This window comes from Ranitomeya variabilis, chromosome 7, assembly GCF_051348905.1.
Source record: "Ranitomeya variabilis isolate aRanVar5 chromosome 7, aRanVar5.hap1, whole genome shotgun sequence".
Classification (NCBI taxonomy): Eukaryota; Metazoa; Chordata; class Amphibia; order Anura; family Dendrobatidae; genus Ranitomeya; species Ranitomeya variabilis.
This window is the reverse complement of record NC_135238.1, coordinates 31,085,795-31,104,396: the sequence shown is the minus strand read 5'-3', so window position 1 is coordinate 31,104,396 and position 18,602 is coordinate 31,085,795. Positions and strand designations below refer to the sequence as shown.

General features: G+C 47.6%; 4 protein-coding genes across 7 annotated transcripts in view; 3 read left to right on the top strand and 1 right to left on the bottom strand.

Moving 5' to 3' along the window:
* The window catches only part of BRAT1 (BRCA1 associated ATM activator 1), a 39,272-nt gene extending 31,497 nt beyond the window's left edge, over positions 1 to 7,775 (top strand). For 3 of the 4 annotated variants that reach the window (XM_077274750.1, XM_077274752.1, XM_077274751.1), the window contains exons 11-14: positions 925 to 1,018; positions 1,145 to 1,243; positions 4,370 to 4,551; positions 5,625 to 6,862. In XM_077274750.1, coding sequence (XP_077130865.1) covers positions 925 to 1,018; positions 1,145 to 1,243; positions 4,370 to 4,551; positions 5,625 to 6,323 — 1,074 coding nt within the window. In that variant the 3' untranslated portion in view covers positions 6,324 to 6,862. Of the gene's footprint in view, positions 1 to 924; positions 1,019 to 1,144; positions 1,244 to 4,369; positions 4,552 to 5,624 lie in introns of all 4 variants that reach the window. The other variant, XM_077274749.1, reaches the window with a different exon arrangement.
* Positions 7,776 to 10,738: 2,963 nt separating this feature from the next.
* LOC143784888 (histone H1.5-like) lies at positions 10,739 to 11,453 on the top strand. Its single transcript, XM_077273515.1, has one exon. It carries the CDS (start codon positions 10,771 to 10,773, stop codon positions 11,413 to 11,415), a length of 645 nt encoding a protein of 214 aa, XP_077129630.1. The 5' UTR covers positions 10,739 to 10,770; the 3' UTR covers positions 11,416 to 11,453.
* Positions 11,454 to 13,144: 1,691 nt separating this feature from the next.
* Positions 13,145 to 13,555, top strand: LOC143786193 (histone H3). Its single transcript, XM_077275481.1, has one exon. It carries the CDS (start codon positions 13,145 to 13,147, stop codon positions 13,553 to 13,555), a length of 411 nt encoding a protein of 136 aa, XP_077131596.1.
* A 3,956-nt stretch (positions 13,556 to 17,511) lies between these two features.
* Positions 17,512 to 17,915, bottom strand: LOC143784887 (histone H2A type 1-like). Its single transcript, XM_077273514.1, has one exon. The coding sequence runs from the start codon at positions 17,897 to 17,899 to the stop codon at positions 17,513 to 17,515; it is 387 nt and encodes a 128-aa protein (XP_077129629.1). The 5' UTR covers positions 17,900 to 17,915; the 3' UTR covers position 17,512.
* Between the last annotated feature and the right edge of the window lie 687 nt (positions 17,916 to 18,602).

The following is an 18,602-nucleotide window of genomic DNA, read 5'->3' as shown; positions in this document are numbered from 1 at the left end:
AGAACTATACTACATTTCTAATTGGAGGTATTTGCTAATATTGTTCTTATTGGAGCTACTGCGTACTGGGATAGGATCTTGGAGATGGGAATACCCCTTCTAAGGCAGTAGAGGATTATGGTAGTCATTTAAAGGGTTATTCCCACACTGCTCACTTCCATATTGAGAAGTGAGCCGCACCAATGGCATCGTGTCTACAAATATCTGCCTGATCGGCAAACATTGCACACCCATCGGTAGGTGAGTGGTGCCAAAAATCCTTTTAAGTAACTTTTGTGGCTCATTTCTACATGGCTGCCTGCCCAGGTATATTATATAGATGACGCCGTTGTACAGCAGCCACGTTCTTCACGCTTCATCCAGTGTATCCGGCGCAGTATTTCTGCAGTACCAGGACTGTTAGTAGCCACATGGCAAGCTCACATAGCCACCACATTAAGCGTGAATGGAGCTGTTGGCAAAGAGGGAGATAGCTGTGACCCGGGAAAGGATTTGATGGAAATACAATAAAAAGGCCCCGGCAGAACACTACTGACCCGGCCTTTCTCTAGTGGGTGTTAAAAACTTACAATATTAAGAGTGAGTTAGGACTAAATTTAGTGGGTTAAAATTGTAATGTTCTGGGAGTTGCTTTATATCAGTACTGTCTTTATAATATTATCAGCCTATTAAATCTATTCTAAGCTCCTCCCCGAATGTTTCACTGCTATGCTGCTTCTTCAGGGGGTATAAAGTAGATGGGATGGTTTGCTACACAGCAGCTTTGGCTCCGCTGTACAGGCACAATCTGATAGAGCCATAATACTGATTAAGAGCTGCATCCATTATAGAGCGGTCCTAGTACAATGATGACAGATCTGACTGCAGCGTTACAAAACTGGACTATACAAAATCCCAAATTGACTGAGACCGTCATTACTGCAGGTTCTGAAGAAGGCGTTTCAGGCCTCGCTGAGGTGGCTCCAGGCCTGTCAGGCATCTGACGAGTATCGGGCAGAGGGCACGACGTTCCTTCAAGGTCTGTGACTAATATGTTGTGGAATGACGGCAGCAGATCCTCCGCACCATGATCCCGATCCAACGTAAAGCCTGCTAGACGACAGGATGGGATCTAATGTTTATCCAGCTTTTATTTCTATCGCAGGGCTGTGTCCAGTGATAACGAAGCGTCTGTGCAGCCCTACTTGGGAGGTCCGAGATACTACACTGGAATTTATCACCAGCCTCATGGCTGCGGTTAAAGGTACCTTGTGTTTAATGATTTTCAGTGACTAAGCCCAGAACTCGTTTTTCTGCTTAATTTTGCAGCATGTAGTTGAGGAAATTAAATCCAGTTTGTAAGGCTAAGCAGTACTGTGGGCAACAAGCCCATCTCATTGCTGGTTCAGAATAAGCTGTCTTGTGTGTACATGAGGAGTAGCACTGTCTGGCCATTGTAAATCTATTCTTCAGTTGTCTCTGAGCTACTGGGTGGCGACTAGATGCTGTGATATCTCCAATACAAACAAATATGAGGGATTCCTGCTTTCCTATTGTCAGAAGCAACAGCAGGGAGGCTATTATCCAGCAGTACTGAGCAGTGTAGCTGTGAATTTGACTCTAGAGTGACCTAAAACACAGCACTAATATGTGTGTTTTCCTTTCTCTTTCACTCCATTTCTCCTCCCTCCATAGACTACAATAGGCAGCTATAATCCTATTACTCAGCGACCTGACAATTTGTCTCATCTTGTGCCAAAAGGATTTCAGATGTTTTTTTTTTTTTAACTGAGTGAATGATGAGTTCAGGAGGCAGAAGGGAGAAGAAGTGGCTCGGAAGTGGAGAACAAGCACATTTCTCAATGAAGCTTCATATAATTGCTGTACTTGTGATTTGTGCAAATATTATAAAACAAACAAACAAAAAAGTGCCCAGTTAATTAGACAGTTTTGGGACATTGTATTTGCTCCACAACAACTGGAAAAAATCCCTTAACCCCTTCACGACATGCGCCGTACTAGTACGGCACATGCCGTGTCTCCCCCTTTGATGTGGGCTCCGGCGCTGAGCCCACATCAAAGTCGCGACATGTCAGCTGTTTTGGACAGCTGACATGTGCGCGCAATAGCGGCGGGTGAAATCGCTATTCACCCGCCGCTATTAACCTGTTAAATGCCGCTGTCAAACGCAGACAGCGGCATTTAACTACCGCATCCGGCCGGGCGGCCGGATCTGACGTCATCGCCGACCCCCGTCACATGATCGGAGGTCCGCGATGCATTAGGATGGTAACCATAGAGGTCCTTGAGACCTCTATGGTTACTGATCGCAGGTAGCTGTGAGCGCCACCCTGTGGTCGGCGCTCACAGCACACCTGCAATTCTGCTACATAACAGCAATCTGATGATCGCTGTTATGTAGCAGAGCCGATCGGGCTGTGCCTGCTTCTAGCCTCCCATGGAGGCTATTGAAGCATGGCAAAAGTGAAAAAAAAAAGTTTTTAAAAATGTGAAAAAAATATTAAAAATATAAAAGTTTAAATCACCCCCTTTCGCCCCATCCTAAATAAAACAATAATAAAAAAAAAAAACTACACATATTTGGTATCGCCGCGTTCAGAATCGCCCGATCTATCAATAAAAAAAAAGCATTAACCTGATCGCTAAACAGCGTAGCGAGAAAAAAATCCGAAACGCCAGAATTACGTTTTTTTGGTCGCCGCGACATTGCGTTAAAATGCAATAACGGGCGATCAAAAGAACGTATCTGCACCGAAATGCTATCATTAAAAACGCCAGCTCGGCACGCAAAAAATAAGCCCTCAGCCGACCCCAGATCATGAAAAATGGAGACGCTACGAGTATCGGAAAATGGCACTTTTTTTTTTCTTTTTTTTTAAGCAAAGTTTGGAATTTTTTTTACCCATTTAGATAAAAAATAACCTAGACATGTTTGGTGTCTATGAACTCGTAATGACCTAGAGAATCATAATGGCAGGATAGTTTTAGCATTTAATGAACCTAGCAAAAAAAACAAACAAAAAACAAGTGTGGGATTGCACTTTTTTTGCAATTTCACCGCACTTGGAATTTTTTTCCCGTTTTCTAGTACACGACATGGTAAAACCAATGATGTCGTTCAAAAGTACAACTCGTCCCGCAAAAAATAAGCCCTCACATGGCCATATTTACGGAAAAATAAAAAAGTTATGGCTCTGGGAAGGAGGGGAGTGAAAAACGAAAACACAAAAACGAAAAAGGGCCGCGGGGTGAAGGGGTTAAAGATCTTACACAATGAGGTCCACTCAAGGAGGAGAATTGTCACCGACACCAGATCTCAGGGCCGCAGTGCTTCTTACTAGTTTATATGAAGCATCTCACAGAGGGACAAAATGTGCAAAAATCCTCCGTGATTGTCACTAGATCTGTTCGTGAAACATAAAGTGGCTCTGACATCTGGTCTTAAAGGAACGGAACTTTTTTTTTTTTTTTTTTAATTGGCTCGCTCAGAAATGGTGCCAGTCTTAACCATAGGGAGTTGATAGCCATAACTGGAAAATAAACTAATTTAATTAGATTTTTGGGGTGCCAAAAAAAGCAATACATAATCCTGTAAGTACCACCAAATGACATGGAATCAAGTACAAAATGTATATCAAAGTATGTATAAACTTCATTAATACACTGCAAAAGACAAACAAATATTAAAAACACAAAAAACCCAATAAAATAAAAAGGGCAGTGTGGTCAAGAAAATAAATAGCATGAAATACACTAAAAATCAGGCAATATAACAAAGTAATAGGGGCATAGGAATATAGTCCTTACAGATTACAGAAACATGGACTTTATATAACCGCACAATAGCTGTAGTATAACCAGTCCCCGAATAAATAGAGCACTGATGATAAAATTAGCGATCATATCACTAGGAGAAATCAAATTAGTATGCTAGGAGAACCCCACAATTAGTGTTTATAAAGTATCAGCTGAGATTATAATGCAACTTATATCCACCATGTGCCATCATGCATAAAGACCACACTGCCCCGACGCGCGTTTCGTTAATTAATAAAGTGTAAACATACTTTGATATGAATGTTGTACTTTTTGGCCACAGGCAATGTCTTGAATTACAGCAGGTGTATGTATACTGCAGTACCAGCCACGGTCTCTAGTCAGTGTGAACGACGTTCACTGTCAGACCAGCACCGTCTGTTTTATATAAACCAGACAGAAGAAGGCCTGACGGTGGAGCCGGCTGTACCCATGCTGGCACAGTGTGTTAGGATACTTATAGCTCTGTGTTGTGTGCAGAGCATCTTTCCTAGAAATGATGCATTCCGGTAGAATATATAGTAATATCCAGTCACTTTCACTTTGGTTCCAGGACGCGCGGATGTTGTACAAGTTCTGATCAGCTCTGGACTACCCCAGCTTGTTTTGGATCTTCTGAAGGACCCAGAGAGTTACGTTCGTGCGAGTGCTGTAACCTGCGCGGGTCAGATTGTTAATATCACTCCCACCGAGGCTGCCGGGGCGTCCAGATTTGCAGAAACTTTAAGATGTGAGGTCAGTAGACTTATAATAGGGATACAAATTTAAATAAACTGACCGTCACATCCAAACATAGACTAGGTATGAACAGGTGCTAACCTAGAGTCACCAACTCATATACAATCAAATAAATAAGGTAGCACTCTGTAGCGCCATAGCTTGCAAACATGAAATATGAAAATTGAATTGCATTACTGCCCTAAGGGGTAACGTTTCTCCTCATGGAGAGTGACATATCAGCTCTGGATTGTCAAGGTAAGGAGGCTTATTTGCCGTACAATGCTCCTCTGGGAAATATAATATGCAAATTGCCTCTTCAGAGAAAATGAGGACTTAAACTCTGTAGCGCCACCTGTTGGAAGTAGGGATCTTACAAGTCACAATCAACCCTTTAACGAGTCGTGCAATATGACTTAGGATAAAAACCAAATCAGTATCTCAATGTGCAGGCAGTGTTTCGGGCTGTTGACCCTTGTCAGTGGGAAGCATGAAAACTAATTTGGCTAGATGAGAGGCTCTGGACTGGGGTCTAAGGGGTAACGTTTCTCCAACAATCCTTTATTCTGGAGAGGATTAGCATTGTTAGGTCCTGGTAATGAGAAAAGCCTTACCATGGCTACCAGGTAAACATGAATTGGCCAATTTATGTGCTAAGCTTTCTCAATTTTTCATATTTCTAGTGCAGTAATGCAATTCAATTTTCATATATCATGTTTGCAAGCTATGGCGCTACAAAGTGCTGCCTTATTTATTTGATCATAAATGGGGATGAGCGGATCAGGGGAAATTCAGGTTCTGCTACCTGACACGTACAGAACCCAAACCCATTGACAATAATGGATACCCAAACTGCTACGAAAAAAAATCTCTCTTTTTCGCCCTCCTCCTTCTTCTCTCGCGCTCTCTCTCTTGTGACTCTCTCTCTTGTGACTCACTCTCTCTCTCTTTCGTGATCACTGGGCCCAGTATACTCATCAGCATTGCCGATCTTCGATATGTAGCAAATGTCTTCCCTCAAGTATCTCCGCTGTGGTGCGGGATGATATGCTATGGAAGTTTAATAATCAATAATTGTGTCCTCCCAACAGGATCTGGTGCCCCATCTAATGGACATTCTATGTCATGGCACAGAAGGTTTCCCCAGGAGGGCAGTGGTAAAGGTGTTTACTGATTGGCTAAGAAAGGGTCACATGCAAAAACTCCAAGACTCGGACACCGTGCTGTCCCAGATTCTGGAGACGACGTGCAGTGACTTGGATTGGGAGGTGAAGGTGAACGCATTGGACCTGGCAGATTCCTATATGTCCCAGACATTGGAGATGGGGCCATCCCTAACGTGCCCTTACACTATAGGGCTGCCATCTAGCAGAAGCTCAGGTTCCATCTCAGACGCTCTGGTTACATGTGAACGAGTCGGGCTTTTCCAGGCCTTATTGACTTGCCTTTGTGACTGTGACCGGCCAGTGGCATTAAAGGCTTGTGAAATCCTTCTTGCTGTGAAGCCCAAACTGTGCAGTGGGGACACCGATCCCTCCGAAGACCATGGAAGAGACTGGCTGGAGCACAAGATGAAAGAGAAGCAAATGGCAGGCGGGGAAGGTGCTGGGGACCGGCAGGAGCGCCCACCAGAATGGGCCACTGGGGTCATAAAGAAGATGGATTTGGATAACATAAAATGTTCCCTGTCGAAAAGCAGCGACTATTTACAGGAGACTCCCCTGTCACTGCTGCAGGACGTCAAAGCCACCTTATGGGGGGGAGAAATGCATGATGCAGATTGCTACTGATGGGGAAGTTTAAGGGACTTTTCTGCTTCAGATTTCTCTGCAAAAATGCCTTTTGTGCTGTACTTTGCAGTGGATCCAACCTGTTTTTTCCTACAGTGCCCTACTGGGACCCAGAAGCCATCCTACAGCTACTCCGTAACTGACCTGCACTGCCCTAATGTCTAAGAAGGAAGTCCTGGTTAAAAGAAAGTACCTTTAATACTCGACTATAAGCTGACCCGAGTATAAGCCAAGACCCCTACTTTTGAGACAAAAAACTGTGAAAACGTAATGACTCGAGTATAAGCCTAGGGTGGAAAATGCAGCAGCTACCAGTAAATTTCAAAAATAAAATTAGATACCAATAAAAATAAAAGACATCAGTAGGTTGTGTTTTTGAATATCCATATTGAATCAGGAGCCCCCTAAGATGCTCCATACGGTTCATGATGGGCCCCATAAGATGCTCCATATTAAAATATGCCCCATATAATGAGGCACACGGGTTGATGGCCCCATAAGATGCTCCATAGAATAATATGCCCCATATTCTGCTGCTGTGATAAAAAAAAAATATATATATATATAAATGGCATACTCCCCTCTCGTCGCTGGGGGCCAGGGGCCGGTTTCGCCGCTGGCCCAGGCCCCTGGCACTTGAGATATTCACCTATCCTTGTTTCACTGCAGCTCCGCTGTGTCTTTCGGGTCTCCGCAGTGCCTGTTCAGGCAGAGGGTGCACACTAAACACATCAATGCACCCTCTGACCTGAACGTCACAGACAGAGGACGCAGAAGACAGCGGCTGGCGGTGGAACGGGAACAGGTGAATATCGCATGGCTCACCCTCCCCCGTCATACTCGCCCTCCTGGCACCGTCTCTGCAAGTCCCTGCTTCTCCAATGGTCTCTGGCACTAGCAACTTGTTCCTGTGTTCAACATGGTACCGCTCATTAAAGTAATGAATATGCGCTCCACGCATATGGGAGTGGAGTCGTATACGTTTTCATTACTTAAATGAGTTGTACCACGTGACCACTAAACACAGGAAGAGATGCAGGCGCCAGAGACCATCTGAGAAGCAGGGATGTGCAGAGGCGGCACCAGGATGGGGTGAGTATGATGTGACAGCCGCCGACTCCTGCCGTTCCCCCCGCCGACCCCTTGGGACAATGACTTGAGTATAAGCTGAGATGGGGACTTTCAGCCTAAAAAAAAAATGGGCTGAAAATCTCGGCTTATACTCGAGTATATAAGGTACATGCCTCTGGCACTACAGAGGGCGATGTAGTAGGGATTATTTTTCTGTTACACTGGTTTTTAACCCTCTTGCTGCCTGTACAGTTTTTACATCAAGGCGTATAATTAAAATAACACCAACAAACTAATAATTTGTACTTTACAGTTATAGGCACATTCCTGTAATTTTGCATTAAAGCATAATATTTTATATTAAAAAAATGCATAAAAATGTATCTTTCTGGGTTGTAATTGGTACATGACGTAACGGCATAAATGAACGTATCATCATCTGGTGATTAAATGATGAAAGATCTCTTGTAATTTCACTTGCTTCTTTCACCCTTCCAAATCTCCATTCATGGAAGACTTTAATCAGAAAATGAACAATTGTTAATCATTACATTACCCTGAGGTTGGGTCGCTCTGGGGGTATTACACTGTATAGGGGGTAACTGTGGGTGCATCATATTGTGTGGGGGGTGACTTAGGGCATCATAATGTTTTGGGAGTTACTGGGGGTATCAAACAGTGTGGAGGGTAACTGGGGGCATCATACCCCTACACAGTAACTGTGGGGGCATCCTGCTGTGTGTGTATCTTACAGTGTAGGGGGCATCATACTATGTGGGGGTAACGGGGCGCATCATCCATTGTGGAGGTATGATCCACCATGATCTGGAACAGTGATGACAATATTTGGGATACCCTCAGTCATAAGGGAAGGAAATTACATATAGAAGCTGGAAAGATAATTGCATAAACTGAACAATGTGCGGGAAAAATCAAACTTCTCAACAGTTCTGCATTCAGCCAATCAGCAGAGGAAGGGAGGAGCTAATGTAGATTCTATAAGCCCCACCCTGGAAGCGCGTCATCTCTGCAGTTCTCTCTCTGGTCCATTCTTCCTCCATATAAAGGAGGAGTCCGTGCGGCTCAGGAATCAGTTTTTGTTCACTGTAGAAGATGTCTGGTCGCGGTAAAGGAGGAAAAGGTCTCGGGAAGGGCGGCGCCAAGCGGCACAGGAAGGTGCTCCGTGATAACATCCAGGGCATCACCAAGCCTGCCATCCGCCGTCTAGCTCGCAGAGGAGGCGTCAAGCGCATCTCCGGCCTCATCTATGAGGAGACTCGCGGTGTCCTGAAAGTCTTCCTGGAGAACGTGATCCGTGACGCCGTCACCTACACCGAGCACGCCAAGAGGAAGACCGTCACCGCCATGGACGTGGTGTACGCGCTCAAGCGCCAGGGCCGCACTCTCTACGGCTTCGGAGGTTAATTGTGTTCTCTTCTGTCCTGACAACCCAAAGGCTCTTATCAGAGCCGCCCACATCTTCTATGAGAGGCTATGCTTACCTTACGGTGCTGTGATCTTATGTGTCCTGCGCGCTGGTGATTTCTCATTTAGAACTCTTATGTGATTTCGTCAACGAACAAAGCAAACAAATGTGCAGAATGACGTATGATAATACCGAACAATAACGGGTAACACTGCTCCGCGGTCCCGGGTAACGTCCTCTGATGCTGGGGGGCGGATGGTTCTGTTGCTCTTTTGAGAGCCCCCTCATTTATAAGAAAAAGCTATGATCTCCGCTGTGTGATGCGGATATTTGCTGTAATATGTGCCAGCGGCGGCTAAACCAGAAGATCATAAGATGGAATCTCCACAGCGCTATATACATTTATATTTCAGCACTGGACGCTTACTGCACTATACCGCAAACCTCTCTATCACAGTATGCAGCCCTATATGGGGGTACAAAGAACTGTTCAATCTGAACGATACATTACTATATAGAGGTATTTATTTATACTGCTGTGTGTGGGGAGTTCTGCATTACAGGGGGTATACAGATGTGCACTGCATTGTTATATGGAGGTATACAGCGTTACACGGGGATTCCAGCACCATCTGGAGATATTACTGCACTATATGGAGTGTAACATGTCGGGCGCTGCACTGTAACTACCTGCATAATGTGGCACAATCATTTGTCAGTAAGTTGCAGTATATGGGGCGCTGTATATACTGTATACTCTGTTCTATATACTGTACACTGGACTACATACTGTACACTGCTCTATATAATGTATAAATGTCTCTATATACTCAGCTCTATATATTGTACACTCTGCTCTATATACTGTACACTGCTCTATATACTGTACACTCTGCTCTATATACTGCATACACTGCTCTATATACTGTACATACTGCTCTATATACTGTACACTGCTGTATATACTGTACACTCTCCTCTATTATCAGTGACACTTATTACACTGCTGATCTGGGCTGTGCAGATGTGATGTGTTGCACTATATATACTATATACAGCTGTGCTCTGTGTGGACGCTGGATTTTGTGTCTCCGCTTTTCTCCCAATATTCCCCTTTTGCACAATAGTGGGGGTCACATAAATCCGTTAATATTTCACAGTTTCCTCCCCGGAGAGTCGCACTGTGCAGCTGTCGCCTTATCAGAGCTCTTCCCTCCATTACAGGCCGCAGCGGTCACAGCCTCACACGGGGTAAGACACGATATCAGGCAGGTGATTGCAGTGAGCCCCCGATGTGGATCATCTACTGATGTGGAACACGTGTCCCCCCAATACTCTGCACATACGGGGTACAGAGATATCACAGGTCAGGCAGGGGGCAGTCAGCGGAGGCCGTCGCCTGTGTTACCCTTCTGGGCTCTCAGCAGCTCCAGCTCGTCCCCACATCGTACAATCAGCTTCCTGTACGATAGACATTGGAGTAAAGATCCCTGTGATGGTGACAAGAGCCGGGAATAGGAGGAACGAGCTCCCGCAGCAGATTTATCTCCCCGGATACACAGCGATGTGCAGATCGGGAGGACGGCGGCGATGATCCCGGGATTTCCTCTCCGCTCTTTCCCGACTTCTCTGTTAGTGACGGCTACAAACGGTTGGTGGAGATGGAGCAGGAGAAGCGATGGAGGAAGCGCGCTCTGCTGTCCGGTGTTAGCCGGTAAAGGGCTTTTCTCCCGGGCAGGGAAGCACAAGGGGAGAGCGGAGCTTCACTCGGACTCAGCTGGGAGGAGGCGGGGCCTGTGTCCACTATCAGCCAATAGATGCTCAGGACCGTGCAGCTCAGCAGCCAATCAGTGCGCAGTAAGCCTGTACATATAACAGGCGCCTCCAGCTCCGGCCTCAGTGTTTTCCTTCCTATCAGAAGAAATTTTCGTTTTATTTCCGCAGCACATAATGGCAGAGACCGCGCCAGCCGCCGCTCCCCCTCCCGCAGAACCGGCCGCCAAATCCAAGAAGCAGCCGAAGAAATCCGCCGCCAAGAAAAGCCATAAACCCTCCGGCCCCAGCGTCTCCGAGCTGATCGTGAAAGCCGTGTCCGCCTCCAAGGAGCGCAGCGGGGAGTCTCTGGCCGCCCTGAAGAAGGCTCTGTCTGCCGGAGGATACGATGTAGAGAAGAACAACAGCCGCCTGAAGCTGGCCGTCAAGTCTCTGGTCACCAAGGGCGCCCTCCTCCAGGTGAAGGGCAGCGGCGCCTCCGGGTCCTTCAAGCTGAACAAGAAACAGGAGACGAAGGAGAAAGTGGCCAAGAAGAAGGCAGCAGCTGCGGCCAAGCCCAAGAAACCCGCTGCTGCCAAGAAAGCCGCCAAATCTCCGAAGAAGCTAAAGAAGGCTCCGACCGCGGCCAAGAAGAGCCCGAAAAAGGCCAAGAAGCCCGCAGCAGCTGCCAAGAAAGCGGCCAAGAGCCCCAAGAAGCCGAAAGCCGCTCCTAAGCCCAAGAAGGCGACGAAGAGTCCGGCTAAGAAGGCGGCCAAACCCAAAGCTGCCAAGAGTCCGGCTAAGAAGGCTGCGAAAGCCAAGAAGCCAGCGGCTAAGAAATAAGCGGAGCTGCTCCTGTACTTATACCACAAAGGCTCTTATCAGAGCCACCACCTCCTCCCCTCAGAGCTGTATGATCAGTGCCACCACCTCCTCCCCTCAGAGCTGTATGATCAGTGCCACCACCTCCCCGCAGAGCTGTATGATAAGTGCCACCACCTCCTCCCCTCAGAGCTGTATGATCAGTGCCACCACCTCCTCCCCTCAGAACTGTATGATCAGTGCCACCACCTCCTCCCCTCAGCTGTATAATTGCCGGCACCTCCCCGCAGAGCTTTATGATCAGTGCCACCACCTCTTCCCCTCAGAACTGTATGATCAGTGCCACCACCTCCTCCCCTCAGCTGTATGATAATTGCCAGCACCTCCCCGCAGAGCTGTATGATCAGTGCCACCAACTCCTTCCCTCAGAGCTGTATGATCAGTGCCACCACCTCCTCCCCGCAGAGCTGTATGATCAGTGTCACCACCTCCCCGCAGAGCTGTATGATCAGTGCCACCACCTCCCCTCAGAGCTGTATGATCAGTGCCACCACCTCCCCTCAGAGCTGTATGATCAGTGCCACCACCTCCTTCCCGCAGAGCTGTATAAGTGCCACCACCTCCCCCCCGCAGAGCTGTATGATCAGTGCCACCACCTCCCCTCAGCTGTATGATCAGTGCCACCACCTCCTCCCCGCAGAGCTGTATGATAAGTGCCACCACCTCCCCCCCGCAGAGCTGTATGATCAGAGCCACCTCCTCCCCTCAGAGCTGTATGATCAGTGCCACCACCTCCTCCCCTCAGCTGTATAATTGCCGGCACCTCCCCGCAGAGCTGTATGATCAGTGCCACCACCTCTTCCCCTCAGAACTGTATGATCAGTGCCACCACCTCCTCCCCTCAGCTGTATGATAATTGCCAGCACCTCCCCGCAGAGCTGTATGATCAGTGCCACCAACTCCTTCCCTCAGAGCTGTATGATCAGTGCCACCACGTCCTTCCCTCAGAGCTGTATGATCAGTGCCACCACCTCCCCTCAGAGCTGTATGATCAGTGCCACCACCTCCTCCCCGCAGAGCTGTATGATAAGTGCCACCACCTCCTCCCCGCAGAGCTGTATGATCAGTGCCACCACCTCCTTCCCTCAGAGCTGTATGATCAGTGCCACCACCTCCCCGCAGAGCTATATGATCAGTGCCACCACCTCCTCCCCGCAGAGCTGTATGATCAGTGCCACCACCTCCCCGCAGAGCTGTATGATCAGTGCCTACAGGTGACAATTCTGTGTCATTAATGGAGGGAAGGGGCCGATGTGCAGCAGAGATCACGACACTTGCATCATCCTAATCAGTTATCACCACATGTAACCCTCATCTCAGTAATAGGGGTGTGAGGTTATTACTCCGATGTGAGAGTTGAAGCCTCAGTGACTGATTATAGAGGAGCCACTGTACAGCTCCGGGCACTGGGAATCTAGAACCGGAGCTTCCGCTGTATTAGCCGCCTGGAGATTTGATGCGACCCTGTGTTTCAGAGCAGCAAGTAATATCTGAAGTGTGAGTCAGGCTGAGCCTTCTCTGTGCAGTGATTGGTCGCGGACATCACACGTTATTGGCTGCTCACCTTCTACAAAATAACCAATGGTATGCAGGGGGCGTGTCCACATGGAGCGAGACTAGGAGCAGAGGAGTATAAATATCCCGCTCTCTCCGCTCCTCTCATCACTTCTGTTCTCTTCTATACAGAGCTATGGCCAGAACCAAGCAGACCGCCCGTAAATCCACCGGAGGGAAAGCTCCCCGCAAGCAGCTGGCCACTAAGGCCGCCAGGAAGAGCGCTCCGGCCACTGGTGGAGTGAAGAAGCCCCATCGTTACCGCCCGGGAACAGTCGCTCTCCGTGAGATCCGCCGCTATCAGAAATCCACCGAGCTGCTGATCCGTAAACTTCCCTTCCAGCGCCTGGTGAGAGAGATCGCCCAGGACTTCAAGACTGATCTGCGCTTCCAAAGCTCGGCCGTGATGGCCCTGCAGGAGGCCAGCGAGGCTTATCTGGTGGGGCTGTTTGAGGACACCAACCTGTGCGCCATCCACGCCAAGAGGGTCACCATCATGCCCAAAGACATCCAGCTGGCCCGCCGGATCCGTGGGGAGAGAGCTTAGATCTGTTCTCAAGACCTGACTGTACCACAAAGGCTCTTTTCAGAGCCACCAAATCCTCCCTCCAGACGAGCTCATTCCTAACCTCCGCCACACAGGGCTGATCCTGAATGCATCATGTATCCGGACTAGTTGTTCATTTCTCTGCAGGAGTTTGCAGCAGTTCTATAGTCGTTTTGCCTAGATAAAATCAATCAGCGTTTTAGAGACTCCTCATCCCCTTATAAGTTCTCTCTAAACTGCTGGACCTCGTTTCCTTGTATTCCCGGCACTCCGGTATGATGGAGTCACTATGGAAAGAGGGAAAGTTATGTTCCTTGTATTCTTGAAAGCGGATACTTCTCCCTTGATACTTCTCCCTTGATACTGAAAACCTATCTAGACTAAGTAGAAGGAAAAAGGTAAAACGTCATCTCACCCAAAAGTAGAAAGGGACACGAGACACTGAATCATTTAGTGGGGGACAGATCCAGCTCCAGGCATCCCATAAAAACGTATTTATTAGTAAGTCAGAACCGCGTCTGCCTAGTGTAAGTGTACATCCCCTGTGACTCCTTATGCAGTTTGTGAGTTTTTTTGTATTATTTCCAAATACGTTTTTCTGTGATCCCTGGACCTGGATATATATCTACCTATTAGACTCCTGTATGGAACGTAAGTGACCAGTGATCGCAGGACACAAACACATTTCCGATATCTGTCCGTCCGGAAACTAAAGAAAAAAAACGGACACCAGTGCTGCAAGGCTGCAGTGTTAACCACTGAGCCACGGCGCCGCTCAACAATACTTAACTCCCTCTTTGTCTGCTCTGTATATACTGTACACTGCTCAATATAATGTACACGCTGCTGTATATGCTGTACACACTGTTGTATATACTGTACACACTGCTGCATATAATGTAAACTGCTCAATATAATGTACACACTGCTGTATATGCTGTACACACTGCTGTATATACTGTACACACTGCTCTATATACTATACACACTGCTCTATATACTATACACACTGCTGTATATAATGTACACACTGCTATATATACTGTACACACTGCTCTATATACTGTACACACTGCTGCATATAATGTACACACTGCTCTATATAATGTACACGCTGCTGTATATGCTGTACACACTGTTGTATATACTGTACACACTGCTGCATATAATGTAAACTGCTCAATATAATGTACACACTGCTGTATATGCTGTACACACTGTTGTATATACTGTACACACTGCTCTATATACTATACACACTGCTGTATATAATGTACACACTGCTCTATATACTGTACACACTGCTGTATATAATGTACACACTGCTCTATATACTGTACACACTGCTGTATATAATGTACACACTGCTCTATATAATGTACACACTGCTGTATATACTGTACACACTGCTGCATATAATGTAAACTGCTCAATATAATGTACACTGCTGTATATAATGTACACACTGTTGTATATACTGTACACACTGCTGCATATAATGTACACTGCTCAATATAATGTACACACTGCTCTATATACTGTACACACTGTTCTATATACTGTACACTGCTCTATACACTGTACACTGCTCTATACACTGTACACTGCTGTATATACTGTACACACTGCTGTATATACTGTGCACTGCTCTATATACTGTACACTGCTTTATATACTGTATACTGCTGTATATACTGTACACTGCACTGTACACTGCTGTATATAATGTACACACTGCTCTATATACTGTACACTGCTCTATATACTGTACACTGCTCTATACACTGTACACTGCTCTATACACTGTACACTGCTGTATATACTGTACACTGCACTGTACACTGCTGTATATACTGTACACACTCCTCTATTATCAGTGACACTTATTACACTGCTGATCTGGGCAGTACAGATGTGATGTGCACTATATATACTATATACAGCTGTGCTCTCTGTGTAGATGCTGGATTTTGTGTCTCCGCTTTTCTCCCTCCCCCCATCGCTACAGATCACATTTGTGGTGGGTGGGTCGTTATGTAATTATCGTGTATTTGAGTTATCCTATGTTCTCTGGGGCTGGAGACGCCGGGGGTCTGGTTACATGCAGCTCCCTGCTCTGAGGGACCGGTAATGGCCGCCAATCCGGCACCACAGTGACTGCCGGGGATCAGATGAGTTTTCTGTAGATCATTGTCCCTAAAATACATTTTTGTATTCTACTTTCTAACAAGCTGGAAAATAGCAGCAGGAACTACAATGAAAGCACAAATCAAAATAACCAACAGATCTAGCAGCAGCGCCGAGGTGAGAAGAATGGAGAACCGGGAAAATAAGAGGACAATAATCGGGAAATTCAAAATCGCCAACCGTTCTGTGCTCAACCAATCAGAGACGAAAGGGAGGGGCTAACTGCAAATTTAGTACTAGAAATCTCGCTCCGGAAACGCGTCATCTCTGCGGTTCTCGCTCCGGTCCGCTCACTCGCTATATAAAGGAAGGACTCTGCGCTGCTCAGTCATCGTGTTCTGCTGACTACGTGGAAGATGTCTGGTCGCGGCAAAGGAGGAAAAGGTCTCGGGAAGGGCGGCGCCAAGCGGCACAGGAAGGTGCTCCGTGATAACATCCAGGGCATCACCAAGCCTGCCATCCGCCGTCTAGCTCGCAGAGGAGGCGTCAAGCGCATCTCCGGCCTCATCTATGAGGAGACTCGCGGTGTCCTGAAAGTCTTCCTGGAGAACGTGATCCGTGACGCCGTCACCTACACCGAGCACGCCAAGAGGAAGACCGTCACCGCCATGGACGTGGTGTACGCGCTCAAGCGCCAGGGCCGCACTCTCTACGGCTTCGGAGGTTAATTGTGTTCTCTTCTGTCCTGACAACCCAAAGGCTCTTTTCAGAGCCACCCACATCTTCTATGAGAGGCTGCACCTGACTGCTGGGGTCTGATGGTCACTGCTTGTGTGACTGCCAGTGCAGGCTTTATATCCTGTACATTAAGACGTTCTGTCTGTTCCTTCTGGAGATGGTTGTTGCTGTTCTAATGATCGAGGACAGATATATACCTGGAGTGTATGGGGGATATATCCGCACTGGGCCGTTCATAGTAATTTGTGCACAGTTCTACCATATTCTGCTGATACTACGGAGCAGAAATCCAAGTCCTGGTGTTGAGTAGAGATTCTGACACCTTGTATCTTCCTGCTCAGATCCGTGTGGGTTGTAGGAGGGCTGCGAACAGTGAAAGGGAATGTGGCTGGATTGATGAATGGACTCGGAGTGTAGACTCCTATGTGACCGAGTCCTGATCACTAGACTCTGGTATGGATGACGGCCTCTGAGATAAACATAGATCCCATATACACGAATGTTATAGAATAGGTCGTGTCCGCAAACTATAAGCAGCTCTGGTGCTGAGGCCGCATGTTTTCGGGCACATGTCAGTTGATTTCTTTTATTAAGTGGCTGAAAGAGGAGCCTCCTGCTGCTTCTAACGCTGCTGAATCTATACATGCAGATTATTGCAGAAGATGCCTATACTGCGCCGACAGTGACTAACCCCCGGCATCCATTACTCGGAGAACCGAGGCACAAGACAAGAGGCAGTCTGTTAGAAGTTCCATCTGATTGTGAAGGTTACCTGATAACCCGGCTTCTCCACTACTGCTGGAGGGAGAGTTTCCCGTCATCTACTGTATTAGCCGCACACTCTGGACCATTTATTATAGAATACTGCGGTAATAGCAGCCGCTGCGGTATCACCAGGAGACACTGTGGCAGGATGGACATCAGGCCTCTGGTGACCGCAGCACAGATCGTGTATGTAGTTGTATCTAGATACCGCGGGGCACATGTGTTAGCAGACGCTAGTATGGACCATCAGCCGATTACAGCTCTTGTGGTGACGGTATGGGTGGCTCTTAGAAGAGCCTTTAGTTTTGTAGGGATCGGCGGCAGCGCTCACTTGCTCTTCTTGCTGCTCTCGGTCTTTTTGGGCAGCAGCACGGCCTGGATGTTGGGCAGGACGCCCCCCTGGGCAATGGTCACCCCACCCAGCAGCCTGTTCAGCTCCTCGTCATTGCGCACCGCCAGCTGCAGGTGACGGGGGATGATGCGGGTCTTCTTGTTGTCCCGGGCAGCATTGCCGGCCAATTCCAGGATCTCGGCGGTCAGATACTCCAGCACAGCGGCCAGATAGACCGGAGCGCCGGCGCCGACTCTCTCGGCGTAGTTGCCCTTGCGAAGAAGCCTGTGCACACGGCCGACTGGGAACTGCAGTCCTGCCCGGGATGAGCGGGTCTTGGCTTTAGCGCGAACCTTTCCTCCTTGTTTGCCGCGTCCAGACATGATGGCGATAACGTCAGATAAGAAAATCGTGTGAAGAAGAGACCGTGTTGTGTCGCCTTATATAGTCTACTGCCCCGCCCTCCTCTCCTGTCATTGGACGGATCTGAAGCTGCCAATAGAGAAGAGACTTGGAGAACCACCAATGAGCTGCAGAGGGCGGAGCTTATTACCGCTCCATTGCTCAAATGAGTTTCTCACACAATAGAAAACGTTTGTTTTTAACAGACTAGATAAGGGATGAAAACAGATATTTGCCTTGGAGCAGAAGAAAATACAGAAATATTCTGTTGATTTGTAGTTTGCACTTGTTGGACTTGTGTCTTCTATCAGCCATAAATTGTGTCACCAAATTACAAGGATGGAAGCTGCAGAGCAACGTGACGTCGCTTTAGAACATCGCTGGACAGAATCTTCGCTCCCAGGAATTCGCCTGCAGACAGTGAGGAGGGGCCGGCGCCGATCACCTACAGGAGCTTCTATTGGGGAAGCAGCACACACGGCCACTAAGGAGTTAAATGGAGGCGGATATTCCTGTATCTGGGATTGGTCGGCGCCTGCGGATGTCTCTCGCTCATTGGCTGATTACAGATCCGTTGCTTGTTTTGAATTTCCCGCTCAATCTCTGTTCTTTGTCCGTCGGATTATTACCGGCCCCTCTGCTGGTAGCGGCGGTCGCTGTGTATACCGGTGGGGGCAGCTCTAC

Excerpts from the sequence above, each read along its gene's own strand:
- LOC143786193 (XM_077275481.1), top strand. The coding sequence starts at position 13,145 with ATGGCCAGAACCAAGCAGACCGCCCGTAAATCCACCGGAGGGAAAGCT.
- LOC143784888 (XM_077273515.1), top strand. The coding sequence starts at position 10,771 with ATGGCAGAGACCGCGCCAGCCGCCGCTCCCCCTCCCGCAGAACCGGCC.
- LOC143784887 (XM_077273514.1), bottom strand. The coding sequence starts at position 17,899 with ATGTCTGGACGCGGCAAACAAGGAGGAAAGGTTCGCGCTAAAGCCAAG.